Source organism: Telmatherina bonti (genome assembly GCF_933228915.1).
Source record: "Telmatherina bonti genome assembly, chromosome: 3".
Classification (NCBI taxonomy): domain Eukaryota; kingdom Metazoa; phylum Chordata; class Actinopteri; order Atheriniformes; family Telmatherinidae; genus Telmatherina; species Telmatherina bonti.
The window spans coordinates 17,938,193-17,955,313 of NC_136621.1; the positions used below are offsets into that span (position 1 = coordinate 17,938,193).

Sequence of the window (17,121 nt, forward strand, 5' to 3'; positions counted from 1 at the left end):
TAAAACAGCCTGTCAGGATCTGGTGGAAGAGGAGTATGTGAGTTTATTCCGTTTTGCATTCTCATACCCCACCGACGACCTTTGGAGTTCGTCCCCCAGGGCGGGTAGGCAGCTCCTCAGTCCACGGAAACAATTGGCTCGTCTCTCCCTGCCTGCACCCGCTTCCTTCCACGCTCCAGCATCGATCTCTCACGTGCACGTCATGTGGCGCGAGCGTGCGCGATGCTGCTGGAACCCGAAGTCCTCTGTCCTCGACTCAGTCCCTTATCGGAACATTTGAAGACTAAAGAGGTCCTGCTCGTCCTGTAGAGCACGCGCCAGTGACACCTGGACCCTGCGGGCCAGGAAGCCTACCCAGCCGGAGGAAAGCGCGCCGAGTCGGACAGAAAGAGGCAGGAAGTCGCCGCTGCACCGGACGACGGCAAAGCCCGGTATCATGACCGAGAAACGGATGTCGCGGTGGTATTTCGGCGGGCTGGCGTCCTGCGGAGCTGCCTGCTGCACGCATCCTCTGGATCTCCTCAAGGTGAGGGGGGCTGAGGTGGATGGTAACCCTCAGGCCTGAATGCCAGGATGCAGCTGTTTCCAGCTGTAATAGCTCAGGACAGAATCAACGACAGGTTGTTCACCACTTCATCAGTTATCAGCCTTTTATTTTATGGCTCCAGGTAATGCAACACGCGTTATAAACCATCTGTTAGCTTAGCTCTCTGTTTAGGTATCCCATGTCACCTGTAGTCTTCCTGCGGGGTGTCCTGTTCAAGGCCGGTGGAATATAGGGCACAGTTCAGCCCAAATAGCTGCACAGAAATAGGATCACAATGGAAAGTTATGTGCTGCTTTAATATGCCTTTAAATTCACATGACCAGGGAGCAACTTGCTATTGGATGAAAATGTGCATTGGTTCCTAATTTCTCAAAGCATCTTTACCAAATGCCAAAATCTCTCTTAAACCTTCTCTAAAGCTCTCTGCACATGACCATAATAACACTAAATGGTTCTCAGGAACTCATGTGTTGTGTAATTATATGTGGGAAGTTGGTAATCAGCAGACTAGAGTTCCTCATGTCCAGCTTTTAGTCTTTGTTTCGGCTGCCAGTTCCACATAGTTGTACTTTCCTCACTGGTTCATTTTAAGTTTGACCTAAAAGAGAGGACACTATCAAAATGATAAAGAATGCAAACAACCTGTACTTTTGTTATCTTTAGACGCAGTAAAATTTGAAACATGATGGTTTCAAATCTTATGGGAAATTTAAAAAAAGGTTGGGAATATTTATGATTTATAAAAATATTTAATTTCCTTCTTACCAACAATAACCTTTTCCTAAGCAGCTATTGTAGTGGTGCAATACAAAGACTAAACGTCCATGTAGAGGCAAATAATCCAGATCAGTATGAGTTCTTTGATACTTATTCTGTTTGTGTGCAAACATTGAATAAAGTGTATTTGTAATGTTTTAATGCTTCAATTTAAATATACAGATATTTATATAAGATCAAAGTTTGTAGACCCCAAATCCATCATTTAAACAACATCATTGTAACTTTTCTTTAAAAAAAAAAGACAAAACTGAACTTGAGTGTAAAAAGAGAACAGACAGGACACAAAAGAGCTGAAAGTACACCATGATCTGTTCTGTGAGGGTGGCAGATTATGATTTTGTAGCAACAGTTTAGATGTTTACAATGCTGCGTACTTACCACACAGCTGTAAAAACTCACAGCAGGATGTGTGATTGTCGACAGACTGAGTTGTAATTTAGAGGAATGAATGGCATTTAAAAAAAAAAAAAGCTGGGAATTCTATGTTCAAGCACAGACGTCATGTAGAAAAAGTCACATTTCACTGACGTCCTCTCTTGCGTTAAAGCAGACACCATCAGATAAGCTGCTGTTTTGTTTTCCTCAGATTGCCTGACCCCACCTGAAGACACACATCTTAGTCAGACAGGTTGTAAAAGAGCATAAAATGTCGTTACACTGACAAAATGGAGCACTTTTAGTACAACCATTGAAATGTATCACTATCACAACGGTAAGGAAATACCTGAACTCCATTAAATAACACTATGGGTAACCAAGTGAGGCTGATGCAAACATCCGCTGCCTGGTCTTTTTTACATTTGTAGGAACAGAAACCTAAGTGAGGCTGCGACTGTCACAACAAGATATGTTTTCTCCTTGTAAGGATTTTTATTTGCAATTCAATTCAATTCAACTTTATTTATATAGCGTCAAATCACGGCAATGCCATCTCAAGACGCTTTACAGACAGAGGGGAAAACATAATGAAGGCCAATTCATAACAGCCTATATGAGGAAATCAACAGATTGAGTTGAGTCCAACTCAATCTCCCATCCTGAGCAAGCACACTGGCAACAGTGGGAAGGAAAAAACTCCCTTTTAACAGGAAGGAAACCTCCGGCAGAACCCGGCTCAGGACAGGCAGCCATCTGCCTCTGCTGTGTGGGGGGAAGAGGACAGAAAGACAACAGACAACAGGAATTGCTACTCCCGGCCAGGGAGACCTGCTGAGACAGAAGACATACATGTTAATGATGCAACACTGTTATGGGGGGGGGGGGGGGGTAAAAGAAAGAGATAAAGAGAAAAAGAAAGAAGCTCAGTGTATCAGGAAATGTCCCTCAGCAGTCTAAACCTATAGCAGCATAACTAAGGGATGCTAACCATCCCTAGCTACAGGACTTATCAAAAAGAGAAGTCTTCAGCCTAGTCTTAAAGGTGGGGAGGGTGTCTGCTTCCCTAACACTAACTGGGAGCTTATTCCATAAGAGAAGGGCCTGATAACCAAAGGCTCTGCCTCCTGCTCGGCTCTTTGAGACTCTAGGAACCACAATTAAGCCTGCAGTCTGCGAACAAAGTACTCTACTTGGTATATAAGGAACAATGAGGTCTTTGATATATAGTGGTGCCTGGTTGTGGAGGGCTTTATATGTAAGGAGAAGGATTTTAAATTCTATTCTAGATTCAACAGGCAGCCAATGAAGAGAGGCTAAAACTGGAGAAATATGATCTCTCATGCTGGTTCTGGTCAGGACTCTGGCTGCAGAATTCTGGATCAGCTGAAGGCTTTTCAGGGCATATTTAGGACAGCCCAGTAATAGAGAGTTACAGTAATCTAGTCTCGAAGTAACAAAAGCGTGAACCAGTTTTTCTGCATCACTCCGAGACAGAATGTCCCTGATTTTGGCTATATTACGTAAATGAAAGAAGGCTGTTTTAGTAACCTGCTTAATATGTGGGCCAAAGGACAGGTCAGGGTCAAATATTACTCCCAAGGTTTCTCACTGTAGCACTGGAAGCTAAAGTAATGCCATCCAGGTTCATTACAAAACCGGAAAATTTAGCTCTGAGTTTTTCAGATCCAACGAGAATTACTTCAGTCTTATCTGAGTTTAAGAGGAGAAAATTTCTAGACATCCAAGTCTTTATGTCTATGAGACAATTTTGTAGCCTATTGGGCTGATTTGTTTCATCTGGTTTAAAGGATAAGTATAGTTGAGTATCATCTGCATAACAATGAAAGTTTATTCCATGCTGTCTAATAATTTTGCCTAAAGGGAGCATATATAGCGTGAAGAGTATTGGTCCAAGTACAGAACCTTGAGGAACTCCATGACTTACTGTAGTTTGGGAGGAGGACTTGTCATTTACATGAACAAACTGAAGTCTATCAGATAAATATGATTTAAACCAGCTTAACGCTGTACCTGTAATTCCAATCACCTGTTCTAGTCTTTGTAACAGAATGTTATGATCGACTGTATCAAATGCAGCACTAAGATCAAGCAAGATAAGTACGGACACAAGTCCTTTGTCTGAGGCCATAAGAAGGTCATTAGTAACTTTCACCAATGCTGTCTCAGTACTATGATGAGCTCTAAATCCTGACTGAAACTCCTCGCATAAATTATTTCTGCTCAGGTGGGCATGTAGCTGAGCTGAAACTATTTTCTCCAGAATTTTGGACATAAACGGGAGGTTAGATATAGGTCTATAATTTGCTATCACCTCTGGATCCAGAGATTGCTTTTTAAGTAAAGGCTTGATTACAGCAGTTTTAAATGATTGTGGTACATATCCTGTCACTAAAGACATATTGATAAGATTTAGTAGTGATGTATTAATTAAAGGGAAAATGTCCTTAAAGAGGCTCGTTGGGAGAGGGTCTAAGATACAGGTGGATGGTTTAGATGAAGCTATTATTTTAGTTAATTCAGAGGGTTGGACAGGACAGAAACTATTTAGACACAAGTCAGATCCTGGTTCTAAGGATGCTTCGGAGACCACAACAGGCTCAACATTATAGGTAGAAGGAAGAGTATTGTGAATTTGATCTCTAATAGTGTCAATTTTATTCCTGAAAAAATACATGAAATCATCACAGCTAAGTGAGAAAGGAATACATGGCTCCACAGCGCTCCGGCTCCTAGTAAGCCTAGCTACAGTGCTGAAAAGAAACCGAGGGTTGTTTTTGTTTTCCTCTATCAATGATGAATAATAAGCTGTTCTTGCCGTACGTAAGGCTTTTTTGTATACGCTTAAACTTTCTTTCCAGGTTAAGTGAGACTCCTCTAGTCCTGATGAACGCCATCTGTTTTCCAAACGCCTTGATACCTGTTTTAGAGCTCGAAGCTGGGAATTAAACCAGGGAGCCTTCATAATCTTACCTAATTTCTTCTTCTTTAGGGGAGCAACATTATCCAAGGTTGTACGCATTGAAGCTGTTATAGTATCAGCATGTTGATCAATCTGAGCAGGAGTAAGGCTTAAAGGGGGACTCTCGGTCATGCTAACACATGGTAGATGTGAAAAAATTGATTCAATTGATTGTTTAAATTTTGTAATATTATTGTCTGATAAACATCTACTATAGTAGAATTTATTTTTGGTCAGTGAGTAATCAAATAAAGTGAATTCAAAGGTTAATAGGAAGTGATCGGACAAGACAGGGTTTTGAGGAAATACTTTGAGCTTATCAGTCTCAATACCATATGTTAGAACAAGATCAAGAGTGTGACCATGAGAGTGAGTGGCTCCATTGACATTTTGTGAAAACCCAATTGAGTTTAGAATAGAGCTAAAGGAAATGTTTAAACTATCATTTTCAACGTCAACATGAATATTAAAATCACCTAGTACAATGACCTTATCAGTAGTCAGCACTAACTCAGACAAGAGATGAGTGTTAAATCGTAAACATGTTTCAAACTCTTTAAGGTATAAATGGTTACACAGAGCATTTAAGTTTATTGATTTATGGGATCATGGTGTGTGTGTGTGTTCAATGTGTTTGTTTGCTTATGATAGCAGCTGAAGAAAACAAGAGTCTTCCAAGTCATCCTCCCTGCAAAAACAAGGTAGACATGAATCAGTTTGGTGAAGCAGGTGGAAAATAGGCACTGACATTTTTGACGTGATTTGTTTGTAAGTAACGATGCAAGTAAACTACCGGCTGTTTCTGTCCCCACGGCGATGTGCGTGGGCCAATGAGGTCTCAAGAGCTTTAAGCATCTTTTATTTGTTCTGCAAATCAGGTACTCAAGTTGGAAATTAGGGAGTTTGAAAGAGGAAATTGTGGAGAATAAATTGGGATAGCTTTGGCTAATCATCTGTTGGGTGATTTTATGACTTTTTGACTTGTTTTGGTTTTGTATATACATTTAGTTTCGATTTAAAGCTGGCTAATCATAAAAGGTTGCTAAATAGGCTAAATATGATGTCACTGTAATTTGACTTCATGCATTACTTCATTCACAATGATGTAGAATTCATTCACATATTTTTCTCTTGCTTTCATCAGACGGTTCGCTTTTTGAGAAATGCTGTGTCATAACTGGCTTGACAAGGATTAATCATAAATAGTCACAAAAAGGCAGTTAAACTCAACTCATGGTCCGTCTGATCATTTTCAGACTTGTGTGTCTTGGTTTTCTTTTGAACTGTGGGATCATCTGACAAAATTATTAATCAAGTAATTGTGTGAAAGACGTTTGTGCTGTGAATTGGTGTAAATTTGCATCAACAGCAACACTGAGGATCTCTGCCTTCAATTCCACAGCTTCACAGTATCATTCCTATTTTATGTCCCGGTCAGACACACATACAAGACCAATACTGTGGTTAAGTTACTGTAAATGTCTAGTCGAAGCTATAATCGTAGCTCGACTTTACATTGAACTTGTGGAATTACGATGTCATCGCGAATTTAGTACAAACCTTTGTGTTTAGCATTAACGATTGAAACATTATAGATTCTCTAACGTCTTGCTTAAAACTGTCCAAATTCTAATTTATTTCTTCTGCTGTGAAGCTTTTAACCTCTTAACCCCCATTGCTCAGCACCTGGGCCGTTTTTATGTCAATTTTTTAATTTAAAATCTTGTACAATCTGTTAGACTTTTCATATTTCCTGACTACTGCGTATGACGGACCGCCACATCATGATTGCTGATGTTTGTTGTGGGAAAGCTGTAAATAAATTACCCGTTTTAGATGAATAAAGTTTTCTAAACTAAACTAAAATACCTAGAATTACTACTATAATACCCTGCTTTGCTTTTAGTAGTAATTAATTTATAAGGTGCTAAGTCAGTGTAACGCGTGATGAAAATCAGCATGTTAGCATTTTCTTGCTGACTTTTGCATGAGATGCAAAGCATCAGTGCGTCACAGAACAGGCAGCGTGGCTGGAGTGCCTTTGTTTTCTTTTGTCTTTACAAAGAATGCCGTGACGACAGTAGATCTTTTCAGATTGCAAATATTTTTGCAGCAACCTTGTCTTAACAAAAACTCAGTCAGGTCTTCACAACACAGCAGCATTGTTTTTAAATGACGTTTAACAGGAAAGCAACTTGATTTAATGTCATGCAAATATGCTTGTTATAAATATCCGACTATGTACAACTTTTCTCATCATGACAAAGTCTATACATTTTGTCAAGTTATTTTTTGCTCTACTTCAACTGCAGTGAAAGGAATTTGGTAATTATTGAAGAATGCTTAAATTGGTCCCATTTAATGCTGAAGCCTGAGTGTTGCTGTTGACTGCAAAGATTTAACAGAAATGACTCGCACAAACTGCTTAATCCAGACTAGTGATGGGAGAGGAAAAGTGTGTTCTGACCTTCAACTGAGATCTTAATCAGGACTCTGTACAAATGCCACTTTGTAGAGCTTCTGACCCCATTTATGAGGACAACACACGCACACATTGCTGTGTTGAAAACACCCGTGGACACTGTCCTGACAGCCTGAAATAATCTTCAGTCTTCCAACTTTCGCTCTGTTTACTTTTAGGATAGCTCTGCTTCAGTCAGGTTGAGGACTTTCTGAAAATGATGTAAATCTTTCTCCAGGTACACCTGCAGACACAGCAGGAGGTGAAGAAGAGGATGATGGGGATGGCCATTCATGTGGTGAAAAATGACGGGGTGCTGGCTCTTTACAGTGGCCTCTCTGCTTCTCTTTGCAGACAGGTATGTGTGTCTGATATACTTTATTTTTAAGTAATGACTATCATCTTCATCATATAGAGAATGATTTTACAGATACTTCCAAGGCAAATGACCACCAGATGGCATGAGGTGACCAATTGCAAATGTGGATCTGGATCCAAATAATTCCAAAGAGAAGAAAAAGAAAAAAACTGTAATCCTACATAAAACAAAGATTGTAAAATCAGAATTCAGGATTAAGGCTATACACGTGTTGTAGGCAGAGCTAGAAAGGAAAACTTGCAGACTATTTGGAAAGAATAAACCCATCAAGCTTATCACCAGCACTGCTAACACTGCTAACAGTGCTAACAGTGCTAAAACTGTTAACACAGCTAACGGTGCTAACGGTGCTAACACTGGTAACAGTTCTAACACTGCTAACGGTGCTAACACTGCTAACGGTGCTAACACTGCTAACTGTGCCAACAGTGCTAACACTGCTAACGGTGCTAACACTGCTAATGGTGCTAACACGGCTAACTGTGCCAACAGTGCTAAAACTGCTAACGGTGCTAACACTGCTAACGGTGCTAACACTGCTAACGGTGCTAACAGTGCTAACACTGCTAACGGTGCTAACAGTGTTAACACTGCTAACACCGCTAATACTGGTTAACACCGCTAACACTGCTAACAGTGCTAACACAGTTAACAGTGCTAAAACTGCTAACAGTGCTAACATTGCCAACAGTTCTAACAGTGCCAACACTGCTATCGCTAACGATTAAGGCATTCGAATACAGTAGAACTTTTATTCAGTTAAGGAAATGTGCTGTTGTGAGTTCCTTTAGGGTGTCAGGCAGTATTTATTTCATATTGGCTGTAGCGTTTAACATCTACAACACTCTACTGGTTGTCAGTGGCTTAATGAGCTTACTACGTGTACTTCCTCAACAGTGATCCCTCCTCTCTGTTGTCGTGAGATCAAGTCTGTATTTATTATCTTTCTGTTGTTCATTTGGTTTTGAGATCAGAAGCATAACAAAGTCACTCAACGGTGTCAAAAACATGAATCTGCTGAATGTACAGTAGAAAAACTGTTTGCCTCTCTCATTAATAACAACCGTGCAACTAAAATCATGACCTTTAAATAACTCCCGCTACAAGCGTCACAATACATGATACCACCCCCTGGTGGATGGGGAACTTAGTAAGGAAACATGGCTCCTACATTGGCAGCTGCATCACTGGCCATGTTCAGCAAAGCAAAATGTAAACACAAAATCAGTTAAAAGAAAATGAGCATGCAGGCTTGTTATGAAGCGAAATAATGGTGACAAAGTGAAGCTAGCTTGCTAATATTAGAAAGTTAATGACTCTAATTTTCTTCAGCTTTGGCGTGTCAGGGGCTTTTCTTCATTCTTTGGGTGGTAACTGTCTGATGTGTGGATTGTGGCCACTATAGTTCAACAAAATGCTTTTGCTTACTGCTGCAGTCAGAAAGGTTCATTTTAGCTGTTTAAGCTTTTAAGCTTTTGAGTGTGTTGACACCTGAGTCATCGCCCAGAGGGCAACAGAGGGAGACTTTACAAAGCTCCCATAGAGATGCTGCTTAAAACTCAATACAACTAAAAAACACTTTGTTTTGTTCTCCTCTAAATTAAACAGTTCGGGAGAGCCAGATGTCTGTTCTAACAGACTTTAAACTCACTGCTTAATGACAAATGAAAAGGGTTTGCAGCAGAGTCAAATTCTTCAAATCAAATTAAAATTAAATTCTCAGTTCATAAAGTCACTCTTATCAACGTAGGAAGCCAAAGTGTGTATCCACACCACGTTTACGTCACAGGCAAACACCAATGCACTGAAAACTTACTATTGGTACATTTGTAGGAATGTTTATTTATGTTGAACGTCTCAGCAAAATGAAACCAGTCATTAGTTTAACACTCAGTAGGTCTCCAGAGGTCACACAGTCATTTTCAGGCAGAGGAAACATGCAATGTTTTTGTCTTAGTGGGCCCCCGGGTTAGGGGGCATAATGCCTTTTTTTGTCTTTGGACACAAATATTTTTCCATTTGGGAGGGGGGTCATCTGTGATGTGTTTGAAGAACCACTTCTCCCTTCCCCTCCCCAGATGTCATATTCCCTTACCAGATTTGCCATCTATGAGACAGTGAGGGACATGCTGGGCAGCACAAATAAGGGCCCGATGCCTTTTTACCAGAAGGTCCTGCTGGGAGCTTTCGGAGGTAGGAACACAAACATGCCACACATTATATTTCTTCCTGCCATTTCCTGTTATCTCTAACCCTATTTCTGTGCCAACAGGATGCACTGGTGGGTTTGTTGGCACGCCAGCAGACATGGTGAACGTCAGGTAATAGTGTTATGTTTTTTGCTCAGCTCAAAGCCCCAGTGTGAGATTTGCTCCCATCTAGTGGTGCGCTGACTGCATGCAAACAGCTGAGAAGTGCACTCTGGTGCCTCGCTCTTTAAGCATGCTATTACCACTACAGAAGTCACAAATGTGAAAACGTCAACATCTTGCACAAGTTAGAGCATCCCGTCAGGTGATGAGGAACGGAATGACACATAAATCCTTAATGATGCTGATAAGTTATAAGCATGTATTTGGTACCAAGCTACTGCTGATAGCTAATGCCATCGTGTGACGAGAGGGAGAACATCAACTCCCACCGACTTTGACCAATCGGCTGAAATAAATGATGAAACACCAGGAAACACTTTTGGAAAATAGAACTGAAAGAAGCGCATGGTTGCCTGCTGGGATGACTTCTGTAAAGAGTAACAGCAACTGTAAACTGTTGCAAAGGAGCTTTTCCACTGTAGGCTAACTAACAAATTACCCGTCTCTATCATTTTATATGGCAGGTAACAGTAAATTATCCGACTCAAACGGGAGGATTAAGCACTTGCTGGACTACCTGCCCTGTTTCTAACATAAGGGGAAAATAAACTTCACTGTTAGGTTGAATGAGCTTACCTGTCCCGCAGAAAGCTGCAGCCTTTGTCAGTTTTATGTCCCTCTAATGGTCTCCAATGTTTTCGCTTCTAGGATGCAGAATGACATGAAACTACCACCGGAGCTGAGGAGAAAGTGAGTTTTGTCAGTGCTAAATGTCTAATCTGAAAGTTTTCAGATTCTTGGGAATTTGACACCAAATTTGTGCCTTTCTTCCAGCTATAAACATGCCATTGATGGGCTCTATAGAGTCTTCAGAGAAGGTAAAAATAAAAGCAAAACAAAACAGATTTCTAACTTAATCTTTAGTTAAATCTGCCATCATGTCTGAGCTCTGATTTCTGTCTTGTCACGCAGAGGGTTTAAGAAAACTTTTCTCGGGAGCTTCAATGGCATCAAGCAGAGGAGCGCTGGTCACTGTTGGACAGGCAAGTCACATTAATTAAAATCTGATTAATGGCTAATATTTATGGTCCGAAGTTACAGAAATTTCTTCCAGAGGCAGAATATACAAATGTAAGGATTGAAAAAGTGTGTCATCTCTTCATTTAGGTCATATGACTCCCTTGTGTGTGTAAAGGTGTACATTGTATTTCTTTTGATTAACACTGCCGCTTACTGTCACCTGAGGCTCGTCGAGCAGAGTTGGACGGGTCAGGTTTGAATGCTGAACCTGAAAATAGTCGTTTACTCAGCCTTTAATGTTCTGGATGAAAATGACACTGTTGTTGTGTTTTTTTTCCATTGCTGCTTCACAATGTTTGAATCGGTTTCTTGCTTGGAATTTGTGTACGACTTAACGAACCGTAAATTGTAAGCACGTTCACACACCAACACCTCACTCGGGATAATAAACAAAATTGCTCAGTTGCCTTATATGAAAGATCCCTTTAACATGTAAGCGTGAAAATGCTTCAATCTGTGGATAGTTGAGGTGAAATTGCATCACCTCTTCTTTGTGTTGACCACAGGTCATAGGTCATTGCAATCCCTGGTGTGTTGTGTATGCTTACACATGTGGTTAGCTGCACTGACCTAACTTATATATTTTATCTGAAATGTCAGAGCATCATCTGAACTCTGGGTCAAGAATTTAAAGTGCAGGTCGGCTGTCTTTTCTCTTCTGTTCTTCTCTACCAGAATGTTGGTATTGCTAAAGGCTGAAGAACTCAAACATTTACTATAAGTAAAACAATAAATGACATGTAGTCATGACGTCGTCTCATTGTAAAGTTCCAGCTTTCAGTCATTAAAACGAAGAGTGACTGAGAGGTTACGTCATCACTGTGTGCCTTTAAGCAAAACAAAACAAATGTGCATGTTGGGAGTTGCGCAATCAAGTATGAATCAAGTAGCGTGACTCAATAAAGGGTTTTATGTGAAGCACTTCGGGTGGTTTGAAAAGTGTAACATAGATGTAATCTATTTGGTTTTATTGAAATTGGTCTTTGTGATATAATTGTATATCTGAAATGGACAAAAAGCAAAAGAAATTGAACAAACTTTTTGTGTTAGGTTAGATTTCTAACCTTGTTTTTGTTTTTTTGTCGTAGTTGGCATGCTACGACCAGGCCAAGCAGCTGGTGTTAGGGACAGGCATGATGGGAGATAACGTCCTCACTCACTTTGTTTCCAGCTTCATTGCTGTAAGTATAGATTTAGTTTGTTTGCTGAAGAAGGTACTGGCAAATTCCCAGTAGTCCTGTTGCATGTTGACCACAGCTTGTGTGAACTCTTCCTCTGCAGGGAGGCTGTGCTACATTCCTGTGTCAACCTCTGGATGTGATGAAAACAAGGTTGATGAGCTCAAAAGGAGAGTACACTGTGAGTGGGTCGATCAGTTTTCTTTGTCTCATCTCAACCTTTCATCCTTTTCTCTCTTTTTTTTTTTTTTTAAACACCTTTTGCTTCTTTCCTCAGGGGGTGGTCCATTGCTTACGGGAAACTGCAAAACTGGGCCCACTGGCATTTTACAAGGTAGAAAAACAACTAAGTTATATAGAGGGTAAACAAACACATTTTTGTCAGATGCCCTCTACATATTTCACAGAAACACTGATCAGTCAGCTAATTACAAACAGGAGTGAAGTCATTTAACAAAAAGCATTTCTGCTCAGATTTTGATGCGTTGACATAAAAATATTTTCTGAAACACCTTTAAAAATTTCCCTTTTTATTTAGTATGTAAAATAAATACCTGCGGTTTTTATTTTATTTTATTTGTTTTTAAAAACTGTTTTTTATTCATGAACAGTAGTATTTGTCATTAATGTAATTTTATTTAAAAGACACACTAAAGAACTTCAGCAGTTTTCTCAGTGATGCGCCGCTTATCGACAGCGAACTCTGCATCCACCTGTACTGTGAGCTCCTTCCAGCTCAGGGTTGCTCAACGCGGCTTAATGAGGTCTGCAATCCAGCAGCTTTTCATTAACACACCTAAATTATATTAAATGCACCTAACAGCCGATTACGTTCTGCACCATGACTCATGGAGTCGTGTCAGCTGGAGAAGGGGTACATGGAAAACCTGCTGCATTGAGGCTCTTGTAGGACCTGATGGAGTAACCCTGTTCCAGACAGTAAAATACAGTCTAATCTGACTCTTGTCTTGTTTTTTGTTTTGTCTCGTTCTTGTTCTTTTTTCTTCCTCCGAAAACATCTTCTGGCGTTTTTTTTGTTTCCCCCAAAATCAGCCATGATGCACATTTAAAACAGTCGTGTTTCTATCTGTTTAACAGCACAAGAAGTGCTACATGAAGCAAAACTCTGCTGCAGCATCACACGGCGTCCTGAATGGAAAGCGTTGCTTAGAGTGGTTGTTCAGCCTGGGGGTGCTGCTGCACCACCACTGCTCCACAAATGCACATGTTCCAGAGTGAAACACAGAGTTTTAAGACTGAAAAGTTGTGTTATGTGTATTTATAGCAGATACCACTAAATCTCAATATTCTATACACGCTTTTACAATATGTCGGACTTTAACTCTGCTAGCTCACCTAGGAGGCGTGTTCTGCTCCACGCCTTGCAGGCGAAGCTTTTAGCTTTGCAAAAGAAGGAATCAGAGCCCTGATGGGCCTTATGGTGAGTACAACTATAAATAATAAAGTGATTCTGTGTTTTGTTACAGGGTCTCGTTCCCGCAGGGATTCGCTTGGTTCCCCACACGGTGCTCACCTTTATTTTCCTCGAGCAGCTCAAGAAATACTTTGGCATCCGCATCATCTCCTGATCGGCGAGTTGACATCGTCACCGCAGAGCGCTGGGCTCTTTCCTCATCCTGCTCCACATCATTTCCAAGTGAAGAAGGGAAGGAAGGAAACAGGAACAGGTCATGGTTGGCTTGTGCGTGCTTTCCTTCTCAGTTTCCTCCTACCTCTACGCCACAATGGTTTTAATTGAAATGCATAAATGTCTGGAATCATCAGCCGCTGTATGAGAAATGAATTATTTACACATAAAGGTACTGTGATTATATTGTTAATAGGACAGATTGAGTTTAGGGGAGTCCAGCCAATCATCTGCCATGGTGATGATGATGATAATGAATAAATGGAATAAATTTTGTCTTTTAACTCCAAACCAAAATGTTGCATTCTGGTGTCACACAAACCAAACTTACCAGTAATGGGTGGTGCCTTTGCAGTCCACACCAGTTCATGAATACTAGCTGAAATGTGTTATATTTAGTCCACTAAAACATTTTGATATATTTGACCATGATATAGTATGTAAGTGTACAATGTACTCATCAAATTGTAAACAAACAGCAGATATTAGTCATCAGTGCCCCTCTAACCATCCTAACACATACCCCCAAAGTCATGACATAAACATGACTAAATGAGATTGTATGTACTGATGCATTAATCATTCCCTCCTTGGACTGACCAAATGTGTTGCCAATGCTTTTGTTGATCTCCTACTTGGTCTCCATTGAAATTTCAAGAGACAGAAATCGGCTACAAACTGGTCAAAATGTCTTGTACTTTAAGCTGATGCGCCTTGATTTAATTTTTACTGTCTTTGTTCCATGTAAAAACCGGAAAGGAGTGGACTGAACTCGTCAGTGTCAGGCTTTTTCAAGCAAGGAGGGAGTCGGTGGGAAAACTGTGAAAAAGAAAATGCAGATTGTTCAAAAGCTGGACATAAACGAAGCCTCTTTTCTTTTCTTTTTTGTTTTCTATCCAAGTGAAATTCTGTGTTGCATTGATTGAATTGGACTGTATGCCTGTTGAATAATCCTGTCGTGTCATACAAGTGTCACATTTCCACCTGTAATGTTACTTTGTCATCGAGAAGCCAGTTAGATTTTAGGACTCAGGATCCTACCCTGTTTTTTAAGGCACTTTATTATAAAACTAAAGAACCTTAACTTGAACTGAAGAACTGCTGCATAGAAACACATGCTGTATATTAGCTTGGGTCCTAAATGTAGAAGTTTATATTTTAATTATTAATGGTTCCTGTAGTTGGTACTCTGCTGTTGACCGTTATCGTTTTGTCAAAAGTTTAATCTGGTTTTGCGCCCCCTCGACTGTGCCTGCTCTGCTAGTCCTATCAAATCACGTTGCCTTACTACATGTGTCCTGCAGGGGGCAGTGTTGCAACGTCAATTAACCTGCTTTGTGCATCCTATTAAGTTCCCATCCTGGGTGAATTGGGTGAAAAGAGGTCACAGCACCTCCAGATAGTATCTTTTGTGCATGTTCACATGTTCCTCATCAAGCTTAGGGACTGTCCTGTAACTCAGTCATAATGTTGCTAATGATTTTATTAACACACAAATGAAACTAGAGGGACAATTAATGGTTACATTTTGTAGACCTTTACCTACTGAGTTTTGGAATTAAAGGACTAATTGAAGCTAATGTGTTGCTTTTTTAATATATAAACCTGTGGCAGAACCTCAAGGCTGTCCAGTCTGTGTCTTAATGAGACAAAGTTATTTGGTCTTTTTGCTTTTTTTTTTTTTTTTGCTGCCAGGGTCTTGGCAAAATGACCCTGGCAGCAACTGTGCATCAGGCTTCACCAAGGACAGTTTAATGTGTTCATATCTGCAGTTTCGGCTTGAATTGGTATTTTAAGGATTGTGCTCCCTCTGCAGTCACAGTGCAATAAACTTAGTATTCAGGAGATAATGATGAATGGAAGCAGTTTAAATCCGTCCCTTAGCTCAGATTGAAATATATGCCCCTCCCTTTATTAATATTATCCATCATATTAGGTGACTGTGACCCCTCACCTCTATTACACATATGTGAGAGTTTGCACCCTGCTCATTTTCATACAGTCAGAGCTGCCATAACCTTCAGACCTGTAATATTCACACAACAGGCACTTTATTAGGTACACCTGTTCAATTGCTTAACACATAGATAATCCGCCAATCACATGGTAGCAACTCAAAGCATTTGTTCATGGTAAAACTGAATGGATGAAAGTTCAGACTGAGCATCAGAATGAAGACAAAAGGGGATTTAAGTGCCTTTGAAGGTGGCAAGGTGGCCTGGTTGTTGATAGAACTACTGATTTACTGGGATTTTTACACACAACCATCTCAAGGGTTTACAGAAAATATGCAAAGAAGAGAATATATCCAGTGAGAAGTTGTTGTCTGGTTGAAAATGCCTTGTTGATGTCAGAGAATAAGAGATGGAAAAACGTTGCCTGGTCTGATGAGTCCATTTCAGTTCAGCCATATAAAGATGACATGGGTAAGAAGTTGGGGTAAACAACTTGAAAGCATGGATCCATCCTGCTTTGTATAAAACCTTCAGGCTGCTGATGGTGTAATGGTGGGGACTTTTGGGACACTTTGGGGCCACTTCAAACCAAATGAACGTGGTTTAATCAAACATTGTAGTCCACATGACTACTGCTACTGATTATGTCCAGCAGGATAATGCACCATGTCACACAGCATCACAGCATAGCTGAGAGGCAGAAAACACCCTGGACAGGTCACCAGTTTAGCAAATATCAGTAAGATATTGATGTAAATAAAGACAGAGGGACATGTCGAGTTAAAAAAAAAAAGGGTTAAAGTAATACAAATAGTAAAACGGTCATATATAAGGAAAAAATAGAGCATTAAAAGAAAGAAATATTTTTTAAAATATGTTTTAAAAATTCAATTCAATTAAAAGAAATATGTTTTTAGCCTAAATGTGGAAAGGATTTTCAGCCTGAACTGGGAGCTGGTTCTGCAGGAGAAGAGTTATCTCATGGTCATGTGTATTACACATCACTGTCTTCACATTTCCTGTTCCATTTATATGCAATTTGATCATTGGTATGTCATTTCACCCCATTAAATATACACACACTCCAAATGATGAGGTTTATGGTAAAAGGACCGGGCAGGTTTTCCTCTCATAGTCGATAGTGATCAAGAGGAATTTAAATTCATTCCTAAAATTTACTGGGAGGAAAAGAAAGAAAACGAAAGACTCAAATTCTGGATTCAGCCTTTGAGAAACATTAATTTACCAAATTTTCTCCTCAGAGGTTAACCAAAAAAAATTATTTCCTCATTGCAAATAAAGTTTTTTTAAAAATTGTCCTTTTATTAGTCACAATGCTGCCATCCTTCTTCATGCATATAATTCACTTGATTAGTTTGTTTTCTGGCTCATGTGACAGATAAAGATGTGAATGAACTAAATG

The 17,121-nt window shown here is 40.0% G+C and overlaps 1 protein-coding gene across 1 annotated transcript; it reads left to right on the forward strand.

The window, feature by feature from the left end:
* Positions 1 to 106: 106 nt before the first annotated feature.
* On the forward strand, positions 107 to 15,304 carry slc25a10b (solute carrier family 25 member 10b). The gene is made up of 11 exons (XM_079238152.1): positions 107 to 526; positions 7,385 to 7,504; positions 9,604 to 9,718; positions 9,798 to 9,846; positions 10,546 to 10,587; positions 10,672 to 10,715; positions 10,810 to 10,880; positions 12,006 to 12,098; positions 12,199 to 12,276; positions 12,373 to 12,429; positions 13,583 to 15,304. Exons 1-11 carry the CDS (start codon positions 437 to 439, stop codon positions 13,682 to 13,684), a joined length of 861 nt encoding a protein of 286 aa, XP_079094278.1. The 5' UTR covers positions 107 to 436; the 3' UTR covers positions 13,685 to 15,304.
* The last annotated feature ends 1,817 nt before the right edge of the window (positions 15,305 to 17,121 follow it).